The sequence below is a fragment of the Mya arenaria genome, chromosome 5, assembly GCF_026914265.1.
Source record: "Mya arenaria isolate MELC-2E11 chromosome 5, ASM2691426v1".
NCBI classification, from domain to species: Eukaryota; Metazoa; Mollusca; class Bivalvia; order Myida; family Myidae; genus Mya; species Mya arenaria.
The window spans coordinates 78,500,729-78,528,101 of NC_069126.1; the positions used below are offsets into that span (position 1 = coordinate 78,500,729).

At 34.7% G+C, this 27,373-nt stretch overlaps 2 protein-coding genes across 2 annotated transcripts; both read left to right on the forward strand.

Annotated features, from left to right (window-relative positions):
• Positions 1–1,028: 1,028 nt before the first annotated feature.
• LOC128235319 (glycerophosphocholine cholinephosphodiesterase ENPP6-like) lies at positions 1,029–27,373 on the forward strand. Its single transcript, XM_052950135.1, has 7 exons — positions 1,029–1,380; positions 2,033–2,184; positions 23,379–23,544; positions 24,391–24,674; positions 25,214–25,354; positions 26,002–26,098; positions 27,207–27,373. The coding sequence occupies exons 1-7, from the start codon at positions 1,155–1,157 to the stop codon at positions 27,362–27,364; spliced, it is 1,224 nt and encodes a 407-aa protein (XP_052806095.1). The 5' UTR covers positions 1,029–1,154; the 3' UTR covers positions 27,365–27,373.
• On the forward strand, positions 2,664–21,299 carry LOC128235320 (uncharacterized). The gene is made up of 4 exons (XM_052950136.1): positions 2,664–2,744; positions 15,274–15,716; positions 16,316–16,522; positions 17,991–21,299. Exons 2-4 carry the CDS (start codon positions 15,609–15,611, stop codon positions 18,138–18,140), a joined length of 465 nt encoding a protein of 154 aa, XP_052806096.1. The 5' UTR covers positions 2,664–2,744; positions 15,274–15,608; the 3' UTR covers positions 18,141–21,299.

A 27,373-nucleotide genomic window follows, 5' to 3' on the forward strand; every position in this document is an offset into this window, starting at 1 on the left:
CATTAGTTTTTAATTTGTTAATAAATACTTGAATATAAGTGCTCAGTATGACGTTATATCTTCCATAAAACTGTGAAAAATCCCGTGAAGATCAAATAGATCAATGCTTCAATATAAAATCTTGTGAAATTCCAAAAGTTGTTAAAGACCTACGTATTTATAACAATAATGTGAAAAATAATGAACGAAATTTGAAAGTTTGGCAGTTAAATCAGTTAAAAGCAACAAAAGAAATATTTTCCAAAACTGTTTATTTCCCAAAATAAATTGAGCAGAAATATTTTCCAAAACAGTTCATTTACCAAAACAAATTTAAGACCAATGAGTGAGGATGTAAACCTCAACTCTTGCTTTATATTAAATAAACGATGTGTGTTTGTTGCAATTCTTGCAAGCTGATGTTGAAAACTGGCAATTTATGTTGCCTTTATTAGTGTTATTTAGTTATAATTGTACCCGTAATTATCGGCGGTATGTTACAAAAGAAACAAACATTACACTGACAACCTTTAATTGACAATCATAAAAGTGTGAAAACCCATTGTAACAGGGCACTTTCAATTAAAACAGATGAAACGGAAAACAAACAAAAATGACCATTCAAAGTTTATTTCAGAAAGCAATCGGTCACATATGACAACATTAATATTCACATTTACAATTATAAGATAAACACATATTTCGTTCATTATTATTCAAATTATTATAATACTTTATTAAAAATACATTGATGTTTAACATTGGAATTTCATGGGATTTTTCAGTTACAATAAAGATAATTGTCATACTGAGCACTAATATTCAAGTATTTATTAACAAAAGACCTATGAGTGAATAAATTAAAAAAAAAAAACAACAACAAATGTTTAAAAACATTATAAATGATGGTCCGTAAGTTTCTGAAGATGGTCCGTAATGTCCCTAAATCTGGTCCGTAGTGTCCCTAAATCTGGTCCGTAATGTCTGGTCCGTAATGTCCATGGTCCGTAGTGTCCGTGACCCGGGCAGATAACTCAGTGGTCTTGAGCCAGATTCGGCTAGTTTAACTTTTGTAAACACTGTATATATACTTTACATGCGTTTGTGAAGTGTATCAACCGTATCTATCAGAGAACGGATACTCGTATTCAACACCGTTGTACATGCAATAAAGTATGCAGCTTATGTTTGGATTGTTTGTGATCAGTGTTCAAGTTTTTGTTGTTACATCTAATAAACTGTTGTTAATTCTTGTTGATGGTTTTCGATGGGACTATTTCGATCTGCCTCAAATTCAGTTAAGGGGATTTGAGAGGCTTAAAAAAGAAGGAGTTCGTGCAAAGTGGCTTGAACCAGTTTTCCCAGCGAATTCATTTCCTAATTACAAGAGTATGGAAACTGGTAAGAACGAATTCAAAACATTAGATTTAAAAGCTTTGATCATTCATGACTCTGTTTAAAATGTATAAGCGTTGATAAAATAGGTCAATATAGACAGGTTTATCATAAAGCGACACTATTTGGACCAGTATGCATGATTTAAATACTAGTTAACAGGCTATTCAATTCAATCTTGGTCAATGTACATGCTTAACGCTTAAAAGTTGTTTAAAGCTGCACTTTCAAAGATTGACTAGTTTGACAACTTTTTTTATTTTTTTGTCTTGAAGTGAGCCAATTGTATCGTGAATATCTGGACACCAGTGATATAATACTGCTGACAAAAATCAGATAGCAGTTTTTCATATTTACGATCGAAAAAATATGTTTATTGTCTAAAAGCGTTACTGACGCTTCAAGTAAGAAAAATTACTTTACCGACATAAACATTATTTTTCGACCGTTAATATAAAAAACAGCGATCTGAATTTTTTTATTTCCAGACGTTCACGTAAAGATTGGCTTATTCAGAGACAAAAAATAACGAAACGGTCAATTTGTGAGAGGGCAGCTTTAATGCACCAGTTCGTATAAATCGATATCCGTATGAACATTAAATATATGTTTGGAGCTCATTTCCATTTGATCCATGCTAAAAAAAATTGTATTACAGGACTATACCCGGAAAGCCATGGTCTTGTTGGCAACTATATCTACAATAAAAATACGGGAACCATCTTCGACCAATCATTACTGGATCCCGAGAACAGGGACCCAGTCTGGTTCTCCGGTGCCACACCTTTCTACATATCCGCTGAACAACAGGTACGCTGCAAGCACAAGGCGGATTAAGGGGGGGGGGGGGTGCACCCGGTTCTTTTGGTTCTGAAAGAGCCACAAACTCAACACTCACAACATAAAATGCCTATTAATAGTTACAAATGTCGCCAGCCGATTTTCCACCAAAAATATAGTTTGAGAAAGTGTAGACTATATAAATTGCAAGCTATGTTTCCAATAACTGAGGTAGATTTGACAAAGCAAGAAGCAATCATAACTCAATATATATTTTAATCATTTCATTTGTTGAACTTAGATGAAGATAAAATTAAAGTAGTATCCCTGCCCGAAAAATGAATGAACATCGAAACGTAAACAAAGAATAACTATCCACTCAAAGCGCTTCATTCAATCACGTGACACGATGATCTCATCCGCTGCGCACTTTCCCCGCTTAAAATATCATGTGATAGCCTGCATCCAATCAACAGTCGTTATTTGATCACGTGGGAACAACAAACACACGCCATTTTAGCACACGGAAAGCAAGAGCTTGAAAAGTTCTGCAGAAGATTTGTATTGTTGTACACAGTAAAGTTGTCACTGTAAGTATTTAATATTGTTATTGCTGTTGAAACTTGTTTATTTCAGACTGTTTGTTTGCACAGCTCACAAGATGTGAGTGTTCTATGAAAATAATGCCAATATCGCTTTCATTAGCGATGCCAAGTCAATTGTAGTAATCTCCCCTTATGAAACTCATGAATATTAATTTTTCACGGAAGGCGACCCAATACTGGTACCGGTTTTATACACCCTTAAAAACACATATATCAACATTTGCGGAGAACCATGTGGCTATTTATAGTTAAGTAGATGATGAAATATTCTGGAAACCAGTCAGAGTTCACTGAAAACGTGGTTTTTCTAAAAGAAAAACGAAAGTGAAAATTTGATTAAACGTTTTTTTCATGTTTTCAGGCAAGTACAAAGGTTTATTTGGTTTGTTTTTAAGCATGGGATGAAACTCTCATAGTTTTTTATCACTTTTGATACGAAAACAACTGGACTATGAACTTTCTTAGACCATTTATAGACTTCGCCAAAATGTAAACAAAAATCCAAAATGGCTGCCACAAAGTGAAACTACAGTTTTCACTTGAGTCAGATGCTTGATGATTAATGCATGAAACAGTTGCTGACAGCTTCAAACTGCAAGTACACCCTGTGTAAATAGCAGGGATGATAAAATTCCGGATTAATCCGGAATTCCGGATTTAAGGCCTCACGGATCGATTTTGAGATTAATGTAAATCCGTTGAGTTTTTTTCTAGGGGGGGAGGGGTACAGGGAGCGATTCGAGCTCAGTTCGAACAACATGGGTACGAAAGGTGAGTTTTCCGGAAGTGTAAAGCCGGAAATTAACGAACCTATTTACGTCCTTGTAATCGATCTATATGATTGGTTAAGATAGCATCCGGTGATTACGGAAATTACCGATGGGACTAGAAGACAGTATCCGGATGGTCGTATCCGGATATGACAGACGACGAAGACGAATAAACGGGTATTGGAAAATTGGAAAAAAAAACAACCACCACCAACTTCTAAAAACATCGAATCGCCGATTTTAAGGGTATATTTGCCATTTATTGTTAAGTGAAATTCCCGAAACGTTTATTTTTAAGTAAATAGAAAGTGATCAAACTGAGAATGAATTTTGCACATGTAGCATTATTTCGGACATCCCGATTCGGATTGTGTCATAATAATCGATTTTTCTTTGGCCGATTGAAGTTTACGCTGTAAACCGTTTCTTTATTATTCTCATGTTTGAAGCATTGTTCTCAATAAGAAGTGGTGTTGACCATAATGGGAGGTTAAAGTGAAAATTGGTTTGGTTCAAATTAAAAAAAAAACATGAAGAAATATTTTGTAGTAGTAAAATAAATTACGTGGAGGCAGTCATTTTATTTTCTATTTGAGACAGTCATACATGCCATATTTTCTGGAGACCATTCAGGGGGATTTGTTCAAAAGGCTGAAAATTCAGGGGGATTTTGGTTGTATTCAGGGGGATTTTTTTAGCAGGTCTAAGTTGGCGAAATTTTAAAGTATTTTTAGACGCAAGTATGAAAAAATGTATTCACATATAGTTTGCTTTGAAAACCTCTAAACTTTTTCATTATAAAGAATTATTTTATGTCATGATTTATCATATTTTTATGATACACTGTCATGTCATACTGTAATGCACTTGCAGAACAAAATATGTCATTGGAAAAATATGTTTTCGAGACAATTAAATTAAATTTACCTTCCTCCAAAGTCTTAAAAAAAATTGTGCTTAATTCTATCAGCTTTGATGACTTTCAGACAATAAGAGAATAGAATAAATATTATTAATTTCTTCCTTCCAAAAGTGTAATATTTCTTTGCCTTTGATAATTACTACAAATTAATTGATCACTTGTTGTAAAAGTTTCCTTTTGGAGAGTTTCACTCATATACTGTGGTTTCACTTTGTCATTATTGCCTGATGTAAAATTTAAAAAAAAAATATTTTTTTTTTTTTTTTTAAATTCCGGGGGATTTTTATCTCCCGCCGGGGGATGGATTGAAATTCCGGGGGATTGTTCCCCCCGCCGGGGGATATGGCATGTATGGACAGTTCAACAAAACTTCTTGAGGAGAATTAAATTCTATAGTTGTAATTTGTATTTCCCCATCCAGGTATGTTGATGGATACAAAAGTCAGGGATGAAAGACACCTCAGCCAGTGCATCCAGTTGTTCCTGTCAATGACTGACAATTCAATCCAGAGGCCATGATACTTGGACTTATGGCTGAACTATTTGGACTAATGGCTGAACATGCTCCCTGGCACCACAGTAGTAGTGACACTTGCCAAGATACAAAAGCTCTCAGCGAATTAAAACTTCAAAGGTTTACAGCATCATACAAGATGACTTACGGAGTGGAGTGGCTAGCCATTTCAATGATGAACATGTGGAGGAGTTAATGGATCTCGGTTTTGTTTCAACTAAGACAAGTCAACAAACACAAACAATGAGAAAACTGTTGCAGCTTTTTTTCTGCTATAGAGAAAGAAATAGTGTTGAGACATTTGGCCTCCTTAAAAATCACAAGGGCTGATTCTAAATCAATTTTCATAGAATTTGAAAGCCTGTTGAGAGACTTGAACTGCCGTGGGACAATCTCGTTTGTGTGCTGCTGGACTCATGTAACACCATGAGGGGGAAAAATCTGGCTTGAGGACCAGAATACATCAATGTCCACCATGTCCACAATGGCTATGCTGCCAAAGCATTTAAGTACCGTTTGGATATTAATTTGAATCATATAAATAATAATTAATAACATTATATTCTCATCTAATGTGCAGAAAATTGAATAAATACTCTAATGATACATAAAAATTGAATAAATACCACTTTTACAATGAACATTTGCAAGCATGATAATTGATATGTTGTTCATTATTATAAATCAAACATCCCACAGTGTAGACTGTTCATACACAGGCATTTGATCATAGCCAGTTGAGTTTTATGGGAAGTGGACAACTGAACCAAAATGTCAGGTACTTGTCTAATGCCTGTGACTTCAGGTAAAAAAAGTAAATTTAACTTTGTTTAAAGACAAAGGTGTTAAACTTCACTGCTAAGATACTTGATAATTGTTCTGATTGTGGATGTCTCGTGTTGGACATGATTATATCTACCAAACCGAAAGGTGTACTCCTTGAACACTTTTCTAAGGCAAAAAAGGGTATTAGAATCCCTGAAATATGGAAAGCTTCGGGGGGCTTCGCCCCCCCCCCCCCCCCCCTTGTCCCCCCACCAGGGCTCTGCCCTGGACCCATCGGGACCCTTAAGCGGCCCCCTGAACCCCACGCTGACATTTTCAGGATTGGCAACTTGGCTCTGTTATCATCCCTGAAATAGGTGTTAATGTTCAGAATAAATACATTTTATGTCTATTCTTTAAATAATTGTAAAATAAACAATGTTTTTTCACAAAGTTTGTGTTTGTCCCCAGTTTCATACCGTTTCCTTCTCAAATATGTTTACAGTATGTAATAAAGGAAGTGTTTATATAAAATAAAGCCCCCAAAAAAGGCCAGATTTAGGTTACATCAGTAGTTTTCTAAATGAAACGTTGTTTTTGTGTAATTAAAAGAAAAGATAAGATAAATTTTATTCCAATCATGGGTCATGTTATTTGAAATATAAATCACAGGTTACATAATGTAGAAAATAAATTGATACAGTAAAGCAACACATTTAGTGAATGCAAATAAGGCTTCATTTTGATTTTTTTTAAACACAAAAAACGTTAGCTTATTTGGAAAATTAATAAGCATGTTTCCCATTTCCTTTTTATGCCTTAAAGTAATGTAAATGTACTATTTAAATCCAGAGTTGATGTTTATATGTGATTATAACTTACAAATGGGAATCATGTTTATAATCAACCACAAGTTAGTATTTATAAAACATTTAACATGAGACAACAGCAAAAAGAAGGAATTCACTCATAAATTGACAATCATTATTATATATATTATAATATTAATATAATAATTGGTTTGATCAATATACCATTATTAAATAGCAGTGTAATAAATAAAAAACTGTAATTGCAATTAATGTACAACTCATTTCAGTTTGTAACGAAACTGTTTATTTATTTTAGTTTGTTTATTTGCTGTGTTTTATTCAGTTTTTATGTTTGCATGTAGTAAAAAAGCCTTTGGGGCAGTTCTACATGCCTTACAATGAAAATAAAAACTTGGGTCAGGATTTCGTGACTTTTCAGTTAGTGCATTTTAATGATGGTGAAGGGTGGGTGCATACAAATTGCTATATCTTCACTTTGAAATGAGGTATTAGAATAATTCTTGCATTTTTATTCTCACAAAATATGTATATTCACAGAAATGTAAGGTTTTTGCATGTCTAATTATTTAAAAAAAGTCATGTTGCAATGCTACTTTCATTTCTGACGCGCTCATCAACGCTCAGTGTTATTTTCAGTTCTCGTTTGATTAAATTGACAGTATTAAAAATACGTGGGCTACCTTAAGAAAGTTATTGCTTATGATATAGATTATTATTTAAGTAAGATTTGAGAAGGTTTTTTTTCTGATTTATTTTTCCTGTGTACCGTTACTAACAGTCATCGAAATTAGACTTTTTGATCAACAAGCCCGAATTATTATACCATTGCTTGGCATCAAATTTGTGAACAAGCCCTGCTATATAAAATTTAGAATTTGAGCAAGCCCGAAAGACATTTTACCAGTGCAGGGCTTGCAGGCTTGGGCTAATTTCTACCACTGCCGTTATAGATGTGATAGACTCGGCCTGTAGTGCAAAAATATATATAATTACGAGCTAGCATAGGTTGTCATGCTTTTAGTTTTGCTGTGCTGTATGTCAAACACCAAAATCTATTATACAATGTACATTTCTTTATTACTTTAAGAGAAAATTTGGTTTTCGGCAAATAAAAGACACTTGTCATTATTTCAGAATTACACTGCTGTTAGTGGAAAGTGCACTCAAGAGCAGCACAAATTGTAATGTCAGGTTGAAAGAGACCGTTTTTGTTTTTCCTGCTATTATCTGTTGATGTAGTGGCTGCATGTGTATTTTATAGGATGGTTTTATGCAATGCGCCGGTTATCAGATCAAACAAGCATTTGCAGGAATGTTGATTTTGTCTATAGGTAATAAGTCTTGCTTCAATTTGCAACAATAAATCTTGTTTAATTCAACCCTAGACCAGTCAACCTTTGGTGATGTAACATTTGTATTTTTATGTCTTTGACAAAAAATCAATGATAACAATTAAAAATTTAATACCACGGTAACTGCATCAAAAAGCTTATTTTCTAGAATATTCAAAAAGTTTTGCATTTCATAACTTAAGTTTATCTTACATAGAAAGAACATTCTCAAATAGTAAAGTAACCGACCAGCTTCTACTTATTCTACTTCAAATTCATTTAGTTTTCCAAATTGAACTGTACATTTTGGCCGGCAGCCGGTTCTTATTGAGAACATTTCCTTTCTCATGATGTAAATTTGGTGAGAAACTCTTCCAAAATTCATTTAATTATTGCAATTCTTGAACAGTGTAAATGTATTTGTCAGTAGTGTGTCATGGGCTAGTTGTGTTTAGTTGCTTTAGGTTGAACATTTGATTGGGAAATAAATATTTAATTTGTCAAGGTAGAAATATTGAGTTGAAATGGTATAATATTTCCTGTAGTTGAACAAATGCCATTGAAATCTTGAGTTGAACAAATGACATTGAAATCTGGAGTTGAACATATGCACTTGAATCTGGAGTTGAACACATTATCTTGAATCTGGAGTTGAGCACATGAACTTTAAAATCTGGAGTTGAACATATGCACTTTAATCTGGAGTTGAACATATAAACTTTAATCTGGAGTTGAACACATTATCTTGAATCTGGAGTTGAGCACATGAACTTAAATCTGGAGTTGAACATATGCACTTGAATCTGGAGTTGAACATAATTATGCACTTGAATCTGGTGCTGAACATATAAACTTTAATCTGGAGTTGAACACATGATCTTGAATCTGGAGTTGAACACATGAACTTTAATCTGGAGTTGAAGCTATTAACTTGAATCTGGAGTTGAACACATGAACTTTTATCTGGAGTTGAACATATGCACTTGAATCTAGAGTTGAACATATGTACTTGAATACTGTGGAGTTGAACATATGTACTTGAATACTCTGGAGTTGAACACACGATCTTAAATCTGAAGTTGAACATATGTACTTGAATCTGGAGTTGAATATATGGACTTGAATCTGGAATTGAACACATGAACTTGAATCAGGACTTCAACCTTTATTTAGTAATCAGGAGTTGAGCATGTAAATTTCAATTGGGCATTTTTCATTCTGTCCACCATGGTATTTGAATACATTTGTTCAGGCTCGTTTCATCAAGGTGATGCCAGCTTGCCCAATTTTGCAAGAGGAAGGCAATGTGTAACAAATTGCATAACATTGTTAATTACAATTTCATGCTTAAAAAGCCCGGATGATATCAAATGTGAAGACTTAAATGATTCATTTGTAAATGGAAGGGACCTTTTTTGTTCAATAGGTCTATCAGAACTTCTTGATCCAGAAACTCTACCAAGATATATTAAACATGGTGGTAACACATTTTCTATTTGTCATAGAGGTGTTTGGTCTGGTTTCCTGGAAGCAAATGAGGCTGTTGACAACATTAATGTTATGACGTTGGTCCATGCTTTTTCACAGTCAGTGGCAAGATGAAGATGTAAAATATTAGTGGTTGGTGATGTTTATGTTGGTATCTATTACAGTGATGATGGGTTTTATGTTTTTGACAGCCATTCTCGTGACAAAAGTGGTATGCCTTGCCCAGATGGAACAAGTATATTTGGACGCATACGGTCATTGGCTGATTTATGCTTGCATTTAAGCAAACTTTGTTCTTCTTTCTCACCATTGCTGTTGCACGAACTGAGGTTCGACCTCCACGATTTTGATGTCATGTTATGTAAAAGAAGTCCTGTGGCACAAACTGTTCGTATACATCTGAAGCGACAATGCTCGTCCAACGTTCAAGATGTGCTTCAAAGTAAAATTAAGCATAGTCGATTTTCTCAGCTGCTTGCTTCTGCAGATTTGACACAGTTTGTAGACAATTTGCACATGGACAGAAGTGTTGAAGGTGATATGAAGTCTATTGGTCATCGATTATGTGCCTCATTTTCCCAGAAGATAGCATCTGGTCCAGATTATGTGTGTACTTGCTGTACTCAAAAGTTTTTTAACCACTATGTTCATGATACATCAAGACTGAACAGGTCTCCACATGCAATTGCATATTGCACAGGTACTACAAGTGTTTTTGGAAAAGAATGGATTTGTTCTTCTTGCTGGTTATCACTGAAAGCAGGAAAAAAAACAAAAATGTGGATTGACAATGGTCTTCGCTTTCCGCAAAAGCCTTGTAAACTTGAACTTACAAACTTAGAAGAAAGACTTGTGTCCCCAAGGCTACCATTTATGCAACTGCGTCAGCTGCCAAGAGGTGGTCAACTTAGTCTACGCGGAAATGTTGTTAATGTTCCTGCTGATGTGATCAACACAATAAAATCACTACCAAGAGTTTTGCATGACAGCGAGACTATAATGCTTAAATTGAAGAGGAAAATGTCCTATAAGCATCATGTGGCTTTTGAAAATATCAGACCAATTCAAGTATTTGAAGCTGCCAAATGGCTTGTGAATAACAGTTGCTTATTTAGAAATGAAGGCATTGTTTTAAATGACAGTTGGATGCAAAGTTCTAGTCTGTTCAATACAATAGGTAATGATGAAAGTCTAGAAACATGCGATGAAACTGTGGTTGATTCATGGAGAAAAAGGGGGTAAAATACACAGCTGGTGACTTCCTTACTCCTGGATTTGTTGACAAACTTATCTTACAAGATGATGGTTATCGTGTTTTGCGAACTATACGTGGTTCTCCACCATACTGGGAACATGCGAAACGTGATGTATTTTCTATGATAAGACAATTGGGCATTCCAACGTGGTTCTGTTCCTTTTCAGCAGCAGAGACAAAGTGGTGTCCACTACTCATGCCCCTTTATAAACTGCTACATAAGAAAGATATATCGCAACAAGATGCAAGAAATTTGTCCTTGCAAGAAAAGAGTACACTAATTAAGTCTGATCCTGTCACATGTGCAAGATACTTTGATTTTAGGGTGCAGACATTTATCAAGAATGTACTGAACAACTCTGACAATCCTATTGGTGAGATTTCGGACTATTTCTATAGAGTAGAATTCCAACAGAGGGGCTCTCCACATATACACATGCTGGTTTGGGTCAATAAAGCTCCAGTTTACAGTCAGCATTCAAAAGATGAAATAGCTGCTTTTGTAAAAAAGCATGTGACATGCAAAAGAGACTTGTCAATTGAAGACCCAGTTAACTATCAGACTCATAGACATGCTAAGACATGTAGAAAACGTGGAAAGTCTCTTTGTAGGTTTAATTTCCCCCTGCTGCCAATGCCTGAAACAATAGTTTTGGAGCCTTTGCAGCAAAGTGAGAAAACGGCAATGCATTCCAAGAAATATGATTTCATTTTAACAACTCTAGACCGAGCTTACAAAGAAAATGTAGATATATCATTTGAATGCTTCTTACAAGAGATGGAGATGACATACAATGAGTACTTGATGGTTATAAGGTCGTCTTTGCCAAGACCACATGTGTTCTTAAAAAGATCTGTGTCTGAATCTAGAGTGAATAACTACAACTTTGTTCTGTTGTATTGCTGGCAAGCAAATATGGACATCCAGTATATTTTGGACCCATATGCATGTGTTTCATATATAGTGTCCTACATTTCAAAAGGACAAAGAGGCTTATCTAACCTTCTTGAACAAGCCTGCATAGAGGCGAAGGGTTCAATCTGTGATATAAGACAACAAGTTTGATGCATCGGAAATCAGTTTCTTACACATGTTGAAATTGGTGCACAGGAAGCTGCATACCTTCTATTGCAAATTCCCTTAAGAAAATCTACACGAACTGTTGTTTATGTAGATGTAAAAACAGAAGAAGACCAAACTGTCTTGATAAAGCCATTTTCGTCTTTGCAAGAACTTCCAAAGAATTCTGTTAATATTGAAATGGACAGTGCATTAAAGAGATACAAACGCAGACCCAAAATCATAGAAAGGCTCATTTATGCAGATTTTGCTACTTGGTATGATTTGTGCCCATGTAGCAAAGATACGCTCAGCAATCAACCAGCAGATACTCCTGAACTTCCAGAACAACATTCTGACACAGACAATGATGATGAAATTGATCCAAATAGCACATATCATGGGAAACACATAATTCAATTTCATTGTGGCACAAAAATCCGTAAAAGGTTAAAACAGAAAGTCCTGTATTCCTACTCAGCATCAATCAATGCAAAGAGGGAGGAATATTTTCAACAAAAAATAATGTTGTACACCCACTGGAGAAATGAAACATCTGACCTTTTGTCAGGTTTTGCAACATATGAAGAAAGTTACAACAGTAAAGTTGGAGAAATATTGCAAAATCAAAAAGTCTATGAAAATATGCCTGAGGACATAGACAGTTCGTTTGGTGTTGATGATGACTGTCTACCAGTTGTTTATCCAGAAAGTGAACATCAGGAATTGATTGACCGTGATGAAGGCATTTGTACATCATCAGACTTTGGTTGCTTCGACCCTGGAAACTCAAGCACTTATGACATTGGTGATGATCTTGGTGTAAACAGAAAAAATTTGGAATATGTTGAGCATGACCAGATAGAGGTGTCCTCAGATGAATATTTAGACATGGTAAGACCTCTTAATTCAGAACAAAAGATATTTTTCTACCATGTCATTCACAGTGTAAAGATTATGAAAGAACCATTCCACATTTTCTTGTCAGGTGGTGCTGGTGTAGGCAAATCAGTTGTAGTGAAAGCGCTTTATCAGGCACTTCGAAGAGTTTATAATCACAAATCAGGAGAAGATCCATCATTGCAAAAGATTCTACTTTGTGCACCTACAGGAAAAGCAGCACATAATATTGGTGGCATGACTGTTCATTCTGCCTTTTGCATACCAGCAAGCCAGGGTTTCCATTTTAGACCTCTTGATGCTCAACAACTTAATACCCTACGGGCAAGATTCATCTCCCTTCAAATGGTTATAATTGATGAGATCTCAATGGTAGGCAGAGGTATGTTTAATTATATAAACAAGCGCTTGCAAGAAATAATGGGAGTGTCTAAAAGCTTTGATGGAGTTAGCATTTTGGCTGTTGGTGATTTATTTCAACTGAAGCCAGTTATGGATGCATGGATATTTTCAACTGTGTATAACAACTTTGCCTTGGAATGCTTAGCACCCAATCTTTGGACTGATCTGTTCCAATTTTACGAGCTGAAAAGAATTATGCGTCAAGAAGGTGACAAGGAATTTGCTGAAATGCTGAACAGATTGCATGAAGGGGACCAAACTGAAGATGATGTTCAACTCTTGTTGGCAAGGCAGATCAGAGACAGCGGAAACAAGGAGACTATAAGAAAGCTACCTCATTTGTTTTGCACAAGAAAAGATGTATATGATCATAATATGTCTGTGTTGGATGAGCTTCATGAGGAAAGTATTATCTGCATTCATGCTATTGATACAGTGTCTGGTGATCTTAATCCTTCGCTTCAAGCAACTATTGTTGATAAAATACCAAATGATCCAAGTAAAACCATGGGCCTTGCAAAAACATTGAAATTGGGTATGGCAATGCCTGGAGATCTTTGTTTAAATATCAGTATTGAGGATGGTTTAACCAATTGAGCTGCTTGTCACATTCAGAAGTTTGACTTTAGAGTAGAAGGAAGTTCTCGTTGCAGTATTATATGGGTCGAGTTTGAGAGTCATGGTATTGGAAAGCTATGGAGGTCAAAATACAAACATATATTCAATACTGACATTCCATCAGGATGGACTCCTATTTTTGAGGTTACCAGAAGTTTCACTTACACTAGAGGTAAAACTTACAACATAGTAAGACGCCAGTTTCCATTAACATTGGCAGCTGGGCGTACAGTACACAAGGCACAGGGTGCAACTATGAAGAGTGTTGTCTTAGATTTTGGTAAAAGGAAGATTGATCATATACATTATGTTGGTCTCAGTCGGGTAACAAATTTGAATGGCGTTCATGCTAGTGAATTAAATGAATCAAAGATAAGCACTTCAACAGCTGTTCTTGAAGAAATCACAAGATTACGGTCTGAAAAAGGGTGTAGAGTGTGTAATTATTTATTGCAAATCTATGACGACATTTGCTTTTATATACTGCCCTCCAAAACATTCAAGTAAAAGGAACTACCAAGAATTCATGGACATACTTGAATGTTTCATACCAAGTAACCATCAATTAGTTTTGATAGGGGATTTTAATTTTGATGTCAGGACAGACTCAAACATTCTGACTGTGAAAGAAAGTCATTTCAGTTTAAAGCATATTCTGCAAGATGTGACCACAGATTATGACTCTGCAATTGACCATATATGTACCAATGTAAATACATCTTCAATCCACTCGTTTGGAACGTTAGAATCTTATTATTCTGACCACAAACCATTGTTCATTGTTATGGACCAAAAGCTGACATAGTACACATATTTCAGTTGCATGCTTGTGTCAGTACAAGAAGCTTTAGTTATACAGTTGCTTGTTCCTCATTGAAACATGTTTTAAAACGATTGTTTAAGAATATACATATCTTCTACAAATAGTTTCAGAATATATACATCTGTTCTAAAAATTGTTTCAGAATAAACATCTGTTCTTTAAATTAAAAAACAGCTCTCTTTCAATGTCAAATCACCATCCTACCATTACTGAACATATTGTAAAAAGGCATAATTAATGTTCATTTCAAATATTGTATATATATCACCAATTAAATAATTGTTTTCAAATTGCATATGCCCATATATCAACATTTACATTATTTACTTATTGTTGTACATATAATGTCTATGTTATTAAATTATTTCATTTATATTGTACATTTATATATTGTACATATATAATATTACTATTTGAAATAGTGAGATTATCTAAATATAATATCACTGTTTTCTCAGATTTCCTTGTTTCATAACATAAACAAAACAATCACGGGAAGAAAATGCAATGACTTCGTTCAATTTGTTTCCATATGACCTCATTTGGTTGTAATTTTTCGTGATTTTCCTATTAAATGTCAATTAAATTTTGTTTTTGTTAAAATAAGAGCATGAAATAAAAAGAAAATGGTTATTTTCAGTGTGAGACTGCAATTTATGTCACCTCGTGCACACCAAAAGTAAATATTTCACTCGTGGCGATAAGTAGTCTTTTTACGATTTTCACAAATAAAGTCCCTCGAGTCTTAAGTCTTACAAAATCCCTGTAAATGTATTATCTATGTATTAATAAACATACTTAATTTTGATTGTAATAAATAACTTCTCTTTCAGATGGCTTCCACATCAACGAAGAGGGGAGAAGGCCTTAATGGAAAGCCCTTGCGAGTGAAAGTCGTTGCCAGGGCAGAAGTGACCAAGTACAAGGGACAGGGAGGGGACGAGAAGCTATGTTTATGTGTGGCAGTGAGTGATGGAGAGGTTTGCCAGCAAGCAAAGATATATGAAAAGAAACATTTCACGCGCTTCTCCCGCGCTTCTCCGTTGGAACATCCCTTGTGTTAAGGGATGTAATCAGAAGGTCTGATGAAGGTGGCTACCTAGTGGTAACAAAGTTCACTAAGGTCTTTGTCACCAGTGGAGTGGAAGTGCCTGCAGCCCATGAGGAGATGGGAGTGAAGCTGCTGAATCCACCGCCAGCCAAGCAGGTGACCCTTACTGAGGCACTGAAATCGCCACAGAAGGAGAAAATTTCTGTAACTGGAATGATCGTGCAGGTAAACAAATAATCAGTTAGAAAGTGCATCAATGGTTTTTGGCTGTATATTCCTTGCTGATCTTAAGTTGTCTTCTGAACTGGATGTCTTAAAAGGGCACAGACCATAAAATTCCACAAATTTGCTCGCACTGGCAGAATAGTGATTTATTTCTTATTTATTGTTTGGCCATCTCGGATGGCAAGACAACTGGGCTCCTGCATAGTTCCAAGTCCAGGAGCATAAATGATGAAAATGACAACATTTTGTGTAAATTGGAACTATTTGTCTGTTTTTGACATAAATCATAGTAGCAATAGCACATACGTAAATTTTTATAAAGTCAGACATATGGTATATAATAGATTAAAAACGAAGTTAGTGAATCTGGTTTGCAGTATCAATTGGATGCCGTCTTCCTTGGACTACCACTTGGCACTTTCTCGCAAATTTTGAGGGAAAACAAAATGAATGTTTTCATAAAAATCCATAAGAATCGCATCAATTCCCTTAATGCATTGTTTTGCTCATATTAAAATCCTATGCTTGCAGTATAATGCTCTTAAACAATAGGTGTTTTTTTATTTCATTTACATTCACATTGCTCTTTCTCATTACAGGAAGAAGCAGTCAAAACAGTAAATGTGAGGGGTGAGGATGTACCAATAAAGGTCATCATTTTGGAAGACACTTCAAAGGCAAAAGCAAAGGTCTCGTTGTGGCGTGATGCCAGTATGTCGCCAACCAGACCTGGTGACTTCGTTGTGGTGACCAACCAGTATAGAGGGGAGACAAGCCTGTCAACTACAAACAGGACCAAAGTTGAGGTAAGAAAATACTACATCACATTTAATAAAACCTTTAAAAGTCATTAGAACAAATGTAGTATGTAAACAAAAAATGAGTGCAATGGTTTAAGGGCTAGTCCAAAGCCAAAATTCCTTAGTTTAATGCCTTGAGCTGACAAAAGTGTTGACCACAGCTTCTGAAATAACTCGTTTTGTCGATTGTTGACTGTGTTGTTGTGTTCCTACTGTTTGGAAAAGCACTGTGTCAATAAATTTATACAAACTTCAATCAGACTCTTAAATTACCTAACTTTACCCTGAATCAAAAATACACATCAAATGAACCATGTATTTCAATTCCATTGGACTTATTCTAGGACCAATTAAGATGTGGAAATTTAAGAAGCTCTTGTGTTTAATATGCATTTGATGTAAGAACTCGACATGAATGTTTATTGTGTTTAAATATATATATTTATACCCCCGACAAACGAAGTTTGAAGGGGGGTATATTGGAGTCACCCTGAAGTCGGTCGGTTTGTCAGTCGGTCAGTCTGTCCTTTGCAATTTACCTTCTCCGGACCAAACTTAAAAACTACTGGATGGAATTAGATTAAACTTCATACAATGGAAGAACATAAAGATAGGACGTGCAGTGTACAAAAAACATAACTCTATGCTTTATTATTACTGAGTTATTGCCCTTTGTTCCTTTTTTTTGTCAGAAGTATATCTTGAAAAGTACGGGATGGAATTCATTGGAACTTCATACAATGGTAATGCACAGTAAGAAGAAGTGCAGTGTTAAGATCCATAAACTAACCTAAACTTATTTCTGAGTTATTGCCCTTTGTTGTTTTTTTTCCGTCAATTCCTTTTCAAGACATAAACTTGCAAACTACTAGATGGAATTCATTAAAACTTCATACAATAGTAAAGCACAATGAGAAGAAGTGCAGTGCACAACAACCATAACTCTATTTCAGCTTATTACAGAGTTACTGCCCTTTGTTACTTTTTTTGTCAGGAGCATAACTTGAAAACGTTTGGATGGAATTTAATAAAACTTAATACAGTGATAGATCATAAGGAGAGGGAGTGCAGTATACAGGAACAGCAATTCTATTTCTGCTTATTACAGATTTACTGCCCTTTGTTACTTTTTCTTGTCCAGCAATAACTTGGAAAACTATTGGATGGATTATAATAAAACTTCATACAGTGATAGACCATGATGAGAGGGAGTGTAGTGTACAGGAACCGCAATTCTATTTTCAGATAATTACAGAGTTACTGCCCTTTGTTACTTTTTATTGTCCGGATCATAACTTGAAAGCTATTGGCTGGAATTTAATAAAACTACATACAGTGATAGATCATAATAAGAGGGAGTGCAGTGTACAGGAACCACAATTATATTTCAGTTAATTGTAGAGTTACTGCCCCTTGTTACTTTTTTCTTGTTTATTCTGTAGCTGACTTATTTTTAACCATATATTTTCTTCAGAAAATTGAAACGCCATTAACAAGAAGGCAAGTCAAGGTGGTTGGATTGTCAGTTGACGGACCAACAGCAGACTTATTGCTGGAAGATGATGACATCCTGACTGTCAGCAGAATTATTGACAAATGTTGTGCCTGCTGGCACAGACATTGAGACGCTCTCAGCTGATGGACCAATTGCAATGACAGTGGAGACAAAGGCATCTGAAGTCGTCAATATTGAAATGCTTAGTTAATTTTTGATACACTTTTTGGCCATTTAAAGCTTTACATGGCACTCAACCTGAACATCGATTTACCTTTCTTGTAACAGACTATTGCAGTACATGGCTTAACATCAAAGATCATATTTACTAAATGTAAATTATAAGATATCAAAATATAATATAGAGAAAGAAAGAAATCCATTATTGTGTTTTTACATTATTTTTTATGATTTTACAAACTTCTTTGAATAAGAAATAAAATAAAGACATTTATATATCATAAACATCTACATTTTTGTGTTGTAAAAGTATGCATTAAATAACTTTTAATGTTTGGTACTTTTTGACCCATTAACATTTATTCACATCGCCTGTTGTTTTGTTCTGTAGCTCTGTTTGTTCATACATGGCAATGTCAAAGTTGGGTTTGCATTACAATAATAGGACAATGGTTCTATAGTAAATATAATATCTGACCACCATTAATAAACCTGTAATGACTTCTACACCTGTATAATTGTTTGGGTGCATACCGTAAGTAGAGTACAAAGTTATGTACCTTCACTTAGTTACCGTCACAAAATACTGCCTTGCACATATTTATATCTTGTATTAGTTAAACTATGTAGCTTACAAAGTATATGATGTTGGGATATGAATATATGTACAAGAATATTAAGCCACATTCATTTGTTGTTAAATGGTATCTTGCATGCTACCTTGTGTGGCTGCTCTGCTTGTCATTACAGTATTACAACAGCTTGTGTTTGCCATATCTCCAATAGTATTTAAGTCTAGGTCGCAAAACTTAACAAGAATATCATCCCTAATATGTAGTTGTGCACATGGGTTTTGGTTTATCTTTATGACTGTTTGTCTGTCTGTCATAAGCATATAACTAAATGTTAAAATGTTGGCCAGCATATGTGTGTTACTTATATTATGACCCTTGCTTTTGTGAGAAATGTCTAAATTTGGTGCATATGTGTCCATACATCTGTGTCCTATGGACACATAGGTAGTTGTTTTTTTCTTTGTTTAAACTGTACATATTTTCAACTGACAACATATGATCTCTATAGTTCATTTCACTTAAAAGTGGTGCCTAGTGTTAAAGGTTTTCGACTTAGTTTCAACATCTTAAACCATTAATAGTTCATGCATCCATTCTAGTCATCTTTAGTGTATTTTAAATACATATTAGCATTATTTATGTTTGCTTGTTTTCTATGACAAAGCTGTATACATTTGAACTTACAACACATGATCTCTTTTGTTTGTTTGAGTAAAAGTTGCGTTTTGTGTAAGAAGTTATCAACACAGTTTAATAATCTTCAACCATTAATAGTTGATGACACCATCCTAGTAACCTCTTGTCCATTTAAATTTTTTAGGTTAATGTTTGCATTCTTTATTATTGTTATATTATGTCAAAACTATATATTTACAACTTACAACACATGATCTCTTTTATGCATGTTAGTGAATGTTGTGTTTAGTAAGAAGTAATCACCATAGTTTCATAACCTTTAACCATTAATAGTTGATGAACACAATCCTAGTCATACCTTGTTCACAATCCTAGTCATGCCTTGTTCACAATCCTAGTCATGCCTTGTTCATTTTGACTGAATGTTTGCATTGTTATGCTTGATTTTTATGTTTAAACTGTATATATTTGCAACTTTGTAATTACAACTTATAACACATAATATCTTTAATGGATTTTAGTAAAACTGGTGTTTTTTGTAGTATGTTACAACATAGTTGCATAATGTTCTACCATTCATAGTTGATAAACAATGTTCCAGTCATTTTCCTTCGTTTTAAGTAAATGTTTGCATTATGTATAAAATTATGCTTGTTATTTTATGACAAAACTGTATATATTTGCAACTTACAACACATGATCTCTTTAGTGCATTTTAGTAACCATTGTGTTTTTTGTAAGATTTTATCAACATAGTTTCAAAATCTTGATTCATGACTACTTTATGAACACAAGGCACACTAGTCACTCCTTTTTCATTTCAATGTCAGTTTAAGTATTCTTAATATGTTTTTTTTTATTTGCAATTTATACACATGATCTCATCATTAGATCAACTATTGAAAGAATAAGGAGATATATAGTACTTGCCGTGTTGTTGCTGTCAGTGTCGAGTCACACCTTTGTTTAGGTTTTGCATGCAAGTACCAATTACATTATATATCAAACTTTATACTAGGATTGCCAACCATTACACCAATTGAAATGTGCAAGTAAGAGAACTCTATCATGTATTTAATGTAAATTATGGCCCTTTCATTTTATACTTAGAAATTCTAGTTAAAAGTTTTGCATGCAACTGCAATAAAGTCCAAATCTCTGTAGCCACTTGCATTATTACATTAAAACTTCATACTAGGCCTACCAACAATCACACCATTTGAAATTTCCATGTTAGATAACTTTGTAATGTATATACTGTGAATTATTGCCCATCCATCTTATACTTTATAATTCAAAAGCTGTCGTTATTTATATTCATTAGAAAATAAACAGTTGGTGTTCAGTTTTTGGGCTTTGTTAATATTCTAACCCATACTACATGTATGTATCCTTTTTCGTGTATGATCTGTTCTGCATTGTGCTAAATCTATTTTGGTATTTTAAAGGTATAAGCAGTGTTCTGTAAAAAAATGATATGTTTCATTTTGCATATTAGCAATATATTGTATATCACATTGTTTCTTATATTCCGAAAAAAAAAGATCCAATAACATGTGTTACAAGAACCTTTAAAAATCATGAAATCCAACTTGATACTTGTATGTGTTTTAACTGATGCATGTTTCATTGAACGTTCTGTTAACACTACAATCTTATTTAATTCTAACAAGTATACGAAATTATTACAACACAATTATTGTAATAAATGTAGATTGTTTTTTGTCTGACCTGAATGTCTGCCTTGCTATACTTTTTATTAAATTCACAAAAGTTTAGTCTTACACAGAGTTTTGTTGCAACTTTATTGTTTTATCTCGTCTGTTTTGATACTATTTCTTTTATCAGAAACTTTTGATATGTATTTACAAAAACAATGTTCAAACTGGCAATAAATCCTAAATAACAATATCTTTTGGTGTTATACCATATGTTCTTAGTAAACCATTGACCTTGCTGATCCAACGCATATTGATTAACTGTAAACACGGTAAGTATACGACACAAAAGCATAGGTGACAACTGCAAAATAAATGAGTGAAAACAACACACAAAGTAACAATCTATAATGATTTAAAGTTAGTTCACTTAAAAATTCAATCGTGTAACTTTCATAAAGTAATTGTAATCTGTGAAAAGCCGTCTAAAACCCTGTTCATGCAGCGCTATCAGCGCTTTGATTTTTCTAAACGACTAGAGAGTTTACGAGACGTTTCTGGAACGCCTTTGTAATTGTCACTAAGTTGGTCGTTATTATGATCGTACATTTACGATAATGGCAGATCGTAATAATGCTATGAAACGCACCCCTGCATTTGACATTTTGTCACATGGTGGGCAAATTCTTCTCCTGGCATGCGCAACGATGTTGAAAACGCGAAATCACGAAACAACGATAGTGAAAACACGACAGTACGATGGTGAAAATACGATAGATTATCCCATTATCATCTTGGTCGTATTATCGCGTTTACACCATCGTTATTGCGTGATTTTGCGTTCTCATCATAGTACTATCGAGTATCACGTTTCTGATCAACACATTTACAGGCGATGGCCATAACGGCATTCCGTAGTTTTCACCATCGTACTGTCGCGTTTTCATCATCGTAGTTTCTTTATTTTCGCATTTTTATCACCGTAGTTTCGTGATTTTGCGTTTCATCATCGTAATGTCACGTTTTCATCAACGTACTGTCGTATTTAAATCATCACACTGTCGTTTTTTTCATCATCGTACTAACGCGTTTTCATCATCGTACTGTCGCGTTTTCATCATCGTACTGTCGCGTTTTCGTCATCGTATTATAGCCTTCCGGTGCGCATTTATAGCATATGTGATTAGCATTAGGCCATATCAAATTGTTTTATGTTTGGAGTCAACACTTAGTACGAAAACCTTTATAGCTATCCTGAAAACAAAATGATTACTAAATGAGTAACACCCTCAGTAGAATGTAGATATCAGAGCCTCCTTAATTCATTCCGGACCATTCTTAACCATTTTTAATCATTATATAAATTTTAACTGCGAAATAAGTTCAATTAAACTGTTATTTAAGTGTGTCCATCATGGGAATCACACTTAATGCACCCTTTTCTGATATCAAATGGCAAGAATACTAGTACAAATTCAGAAGCATGTTGTTCTCACTTGTGCTCTGTATTCCGACGGAATTATAGTAAAAAGAAATTAAGAATATTCGGCAAGATCAACGATCATATAAAATGTGTTGTGTTTTTGAGATCTGGAGGCCATAAACCTATCCGTCCACGGACGCTTAACAGTGTGTTTATAGTTTTCACTGTTATAGAGGTTAATCAAAATTGCTGCAACTCGACGAGGCCCCAATTAGAGTATTTGTAAATAAAACCACTTCAAAATCAACCTATTCATTACATTCGATCATTGACAAGAAAACGAAATCCGGTTCAAAAGCCTCGTGAATTAACATTGCTTATTTTCTTTGAATATTCTCATTTGTATGTGTGAAAAGGTCAACAAATTAGGGTCAATTTGGTCTATTCCACTAGTATTTATCTATGAAAATATGTATTGTGATTTTGTATTAGTTTCTTAAAGTGACACTCATAAATTTTGAATGATAAACCTTAACAAATTACTAAATAATACATTTTAAGAATGGAAAATATAATTTCTGATACCAAGATTGTAATCCTGTATTTTATAGCTGAAAACGCCCAAAATTTAAATGACTGGTGAATGTTTAAAATTTACTGTGATCAACTATCGTCGCATAAGGTAGAAATACTGTGTTTTCTGCACCATTCTTTCAAATGAAACACGGTATCCTTCATAACAAACATTGATTCCGATATTTATTCATCCTTTTCGGTAAATTAAAACAATTGTATTAATTGTGGTGCATCGTATTTGGGAGTAAGAGTGCATCTTTAATTCACTATGTACAGTACACTTAAAGGCGGAGGTACTTACGAAACATCTTTATTTCAGGGGAAACGTGTCGGCTTATACAACACTCTTGGCTGCGATATACAAATTGACGATACTCTTCCGTCTGTCTGTCGACCGTATGATTCTCACCTGACGTTTGAGAAGTTTTTGACGTATATACGTGACATAGTGCAACGTTTCAACGCAGATGATTTGGATATCGGATGTAGGCACTAGCTGATCCAGTGGGGGAGGGGGGGGCACACACGGCCCCGTCCATGTGTACTTTATAATTCAGTATAGAAGAAAAGGGTAAAATCCACCTTTTAAGACAAGAAATTGTTAAATAAAATTCTTGGGAGAGTACCCCCATACCCCCTGTCAACACTTTAAACAAAATAAAGTTCGGTTCTGATGGAGGGGCGCAAATCAAAAGGTTACGCCCCTAAGTTACGCCCCCTCTAACGACGGATCCTCGAGCCGCCCCTGGTAGGTTGTTTCACTCTTGTTTGTACCGCTTTTATCTGCAATGCTAGAGATACACATGTCAACCTTTGTATATTTTATAACAAAGTTGAATAATTGTCTCTAAATTTATTTATATGCATATCATGAAATCGAGGATATTAACTTGAATATTAAAGCACCTTGTCTATTTTCAAAATGTGATCCTTTTAATTTCGTTTAAGAAAAACACAGAATGACCAATTTGCCATAACCTAAACGAAATTCACAAAAGCCGTTATTCTTGTTTCGTTCACACACTATGTTCGGGGAATACAGGGGCGGACACAGGATTTGACGTTAGAGGCGGCGAAACTTGTGCCCCTCCCTCACACTCGAAAAGTATTCCTTATTTTATATCAATTTATAGGCCGAAATGGTGCATTTTGGGCTGCTTTATTACTTTTTGACTCCTATTTTGACTCCTATTTTGAAATAGAAAGTATATAAAACTCACAATTTACGTTTAGATATTTCATTCCCCACAATTTTAAAAATAGATATATTGATGATCAAAATCGGCATGTATAACAACACAAATAATTTAATAACAACACTTTCATTTCAGATATGATGTATGCGGATGTGGATGTAACAGGACATTTATCTGGTGTTAATTCCCAAAAACTCAATGAGTCTATAATTCAAGTCAGTCGCTTATTTGAACTCATCTTAGACAGTAATATTCGTGAAGAAGTTAACGTTGTGTTTCTGTCTGACCACGGAATGGCGTCGGTTAGTGACACGAATATCATCAACATAACCAGTGTCGTCGATATGAGTTTAATAACAGACATAATGGAGGCTGGACCACTAACATATATTTATCCACGAAGTGGAAAGGAAAACGAGGTATAGATATGTAACATCATGTGTAACGCAACTGTGTTTAATAGCTTTCGTGCTACAGCTGATTCCGGTTTTTTACAATTTCATTCGGAACACCTTGGCCATTTTCCATCGAAAACAACCTCGGATCTTTGTGGATGGTTTACAATGTCAGAAGTCTACAGTTTAACTACGCTGCAAGTAGATTTCAATAGAGCAGTTAAACTTAATGACATTACTCTTGAGAATCTTAATGAATTATGCAATAATACAATTTACTGGCAATCAATTTAAACTTAAGTGATACAAAATACACGTTAAAACACTACAATAAATTATTGCTTTTATTACATCCGAGGTTGCCTTCGATGGAAAATGGGTGAGGTATTCCGAATGTTTATCATTTAACAAATTGAGCAAATTATACACTTTTTAAAAAGTAATAAAAGTAATACAAAGAAGCCTTGGGAGTCCGGATTTTATAAAAAAAGACCTTCGTTAAAAACAGCGGTATTCCACATCGTAGAACATCACATTTTTAGGGGTGACATTGTTTATTGCAGGTATATGTTGCATTGAAAACGTTCCACCCACACATGCATGTGTTTCGGAGGGAAGACTTGCACGAGAGGTGGTTCTTCAAGAGACATTTTCTTGTACCACCTATTCTATTGTATGCAGATCTAGGATGGCACATTATACACGTGAGTTTCTCCTTGATCTTATGCAAAGATATGAGGAATAAATCCCGACACATACATGTAGCAATACTTACCCTGTGTTCGGTGTTGTCGTCTGCGTGCGTGCGTGTGTGCGTGCGTTTTGTTCGTTTATCATTTGCATGGAGAAATAGTTTCAAGGGTATTGTTATTATTTGGTTTAAAGCTGCACTCTCACAGATTGAACGTTTTGACAACTTTTTTTTAATTTTTTGTCTTGGAAAGCAAAATTTTGCGTAAATTTCTGCAAACCAATGATTTTAGATTGCTGACAAAAGATCAGTTCGAATATTATCATATTTCCGTTCGAAAATTACTGTTTTGTGGACTAACGGTTTAAGAAAAATGCATAAAACATTTTTTTTTTAACTTAAATATGAAAATCTGCAATCTATTTTTTTTGTCAGCAGTCTTATATAACTGGTTTCCATGGATTTTCGCAATAATTGGCTCGTTCCAAGACAAAAAAAAATACAAAAAGTTGTCAAAACGTTTAATCTGTGAGAGTACAGCTTTAATGATGACACTAAGACAAATGAACCAAACAACCAATCGTCCCTTGAAGGTTTTACTGAAGTCATGTATCCATATAACCTGAATAGTTGAACTTTGCAATTTTGTTTCAATTTCAGCCTAAAACCCTAAAAGGCTTGCTTCAGTTTAAGGCGCACCATGGGTATGATAATGCCGAAAAGGACATGCGAGGCATTTTTAGTGCTATAGGACCAGGTTGGTGATAAAAATTATCTCTTCGTGAATAAATCTATTTGCTTACATAAGTGCTGAAATGCACAGTGTAGGGACTTTTTAAAGTAAAAAGTTAAATTCATGTGTACACTTTCGTTCATGTGTCTCCGGTACGGAAGGGAAATCCGGTTCGAGGTCACGAGCGCAACCCAGTAACGAGTCGTGTCGCATTGCGTGCCCGAGGCTTTATTTACCCATTCGTACCGGAAAACCACGATTGATACTTGTTTTTGCATACCTAAATATCTTTTTTAATTTTAAAAAAATGACGTAAGAGACGTATTTTTTGAACATGTCAGCAAATGGCGCGCGTGTCATTGTTTGTTATCGTGATGATGCGCAGTAATTTGAAATTTCAGTTGACGTCAAATAGTTCTATAAAGCATCGCATTTTGTAATGGTATTTTTTTTTTATTTCTTTCAAATGATAATTTTAATTTTGCATATTTGAAACATCATTAAATGAATAACATATTTCATGAGACATCAACATATTTTTTACTTGGCGCGCGTGACTCATCTTCAATGCGATTGACATATTTTTTATTTTTCCAGCACTAGATTATGACCGGGAACATTTTTTTCCAACCCCATATAAGTAGATCCAAATAGTTTGCCATTCGGGAAATCCTAATCTTGCCAACGGGCACACATTAAAAAGTATCTGTATGGAACTACTTTTTCACTACGCACAAAAGAGTTTCAGCGTAAAAAGACATTTTTACTATATTTTGTTTAACTAAGTTTGGAGAAAAAAGCATCTACAACGGCCGCCCGTGTATGATGGATTCATCCCGACCCACGCATAGGGTGTTCTGTAAACCTCGTTTCCTAAAAACATCTTCTCTCGGGTTTGGATCAACCTATCTTACGCTCTCGGCCATGGATGAACCTTATATCCCAGTACGCAAGAAAATGGATCAGTCATTTTCTTATCAGTGAAACAATATGTGGCATGAAGTTTTTTGTTTTGTTTTTTATTATTATTTTACGTTAGCTATGATGCATTATTTTACTGTAGCAATGTCTTCAAAATGCAATGTTTGGAATATATTGAAGTAATTGCAGTGACTATACTGTTTATTTTCAGATTTTAAAACACAGCTGACTGTTCCGCCAATCAAAATGGTGGACGTGTATCAGCTGATCTGCCATGTAACCGGGATACATCCAAACCCGCACAATGGCACTTGGGCACATGTGCAATCTATGCTCAGAGACAACCATCAAGTTCATGTTGATTTGTAAAATAAAATT

What these genes read in the sequence shown, in the direction of transcription:
- LOC128235319 (XM_052950135.1), top strand. Translation starts at nt 1,155, where the DNA reads ATGCAGCTTATGTTTGGATTGTTTGTGATCAGTGTTCAAGTTTTTGTT. An exon ending in TTACAAGAGTATGGAAACTG is followed by an intron (nt 1,381 to 2,032) that starts GTAAGAACGAAT and finishes ATTGTATTACAG; the next exon opens with GACTATACCCGGAAAGCCAT. An exon ending in ACATATCCGCTGAACAACAG is followed by an intron (nt 2,185 to 23,378) that starts GTACGCTGCAAG and finishes TCTTTATTTCAG; the next exon opens with GGGAAACGTGTCGGCTTATA.
- LOC128235320 (XM_052950136.1), top strand. Translation starts at nt 15,609, where the DNA reads ATGGGAGTGAAGCTGCTGAATCCACCGCCAGCCAAGCAGGTGACCCTT. An exon ending in TAACTGGAATGATCGTGCAG is followed by an intron (nt 15,717 to 16,315) that starts GTAAACAAATAA and finishes TTCTCATTACAG; the next exon opens with GAAGAAGCAGTCAAAACAGT. An exon ending in CAAACAGGACCAAAGTTGAG is followed by an intron (nt 16,523 to 17,990) that starts GTAAGAAAATAC and finishes TATTTTCTTCAG; the next exon opens with AAAATTGAAACGCCATTAAC.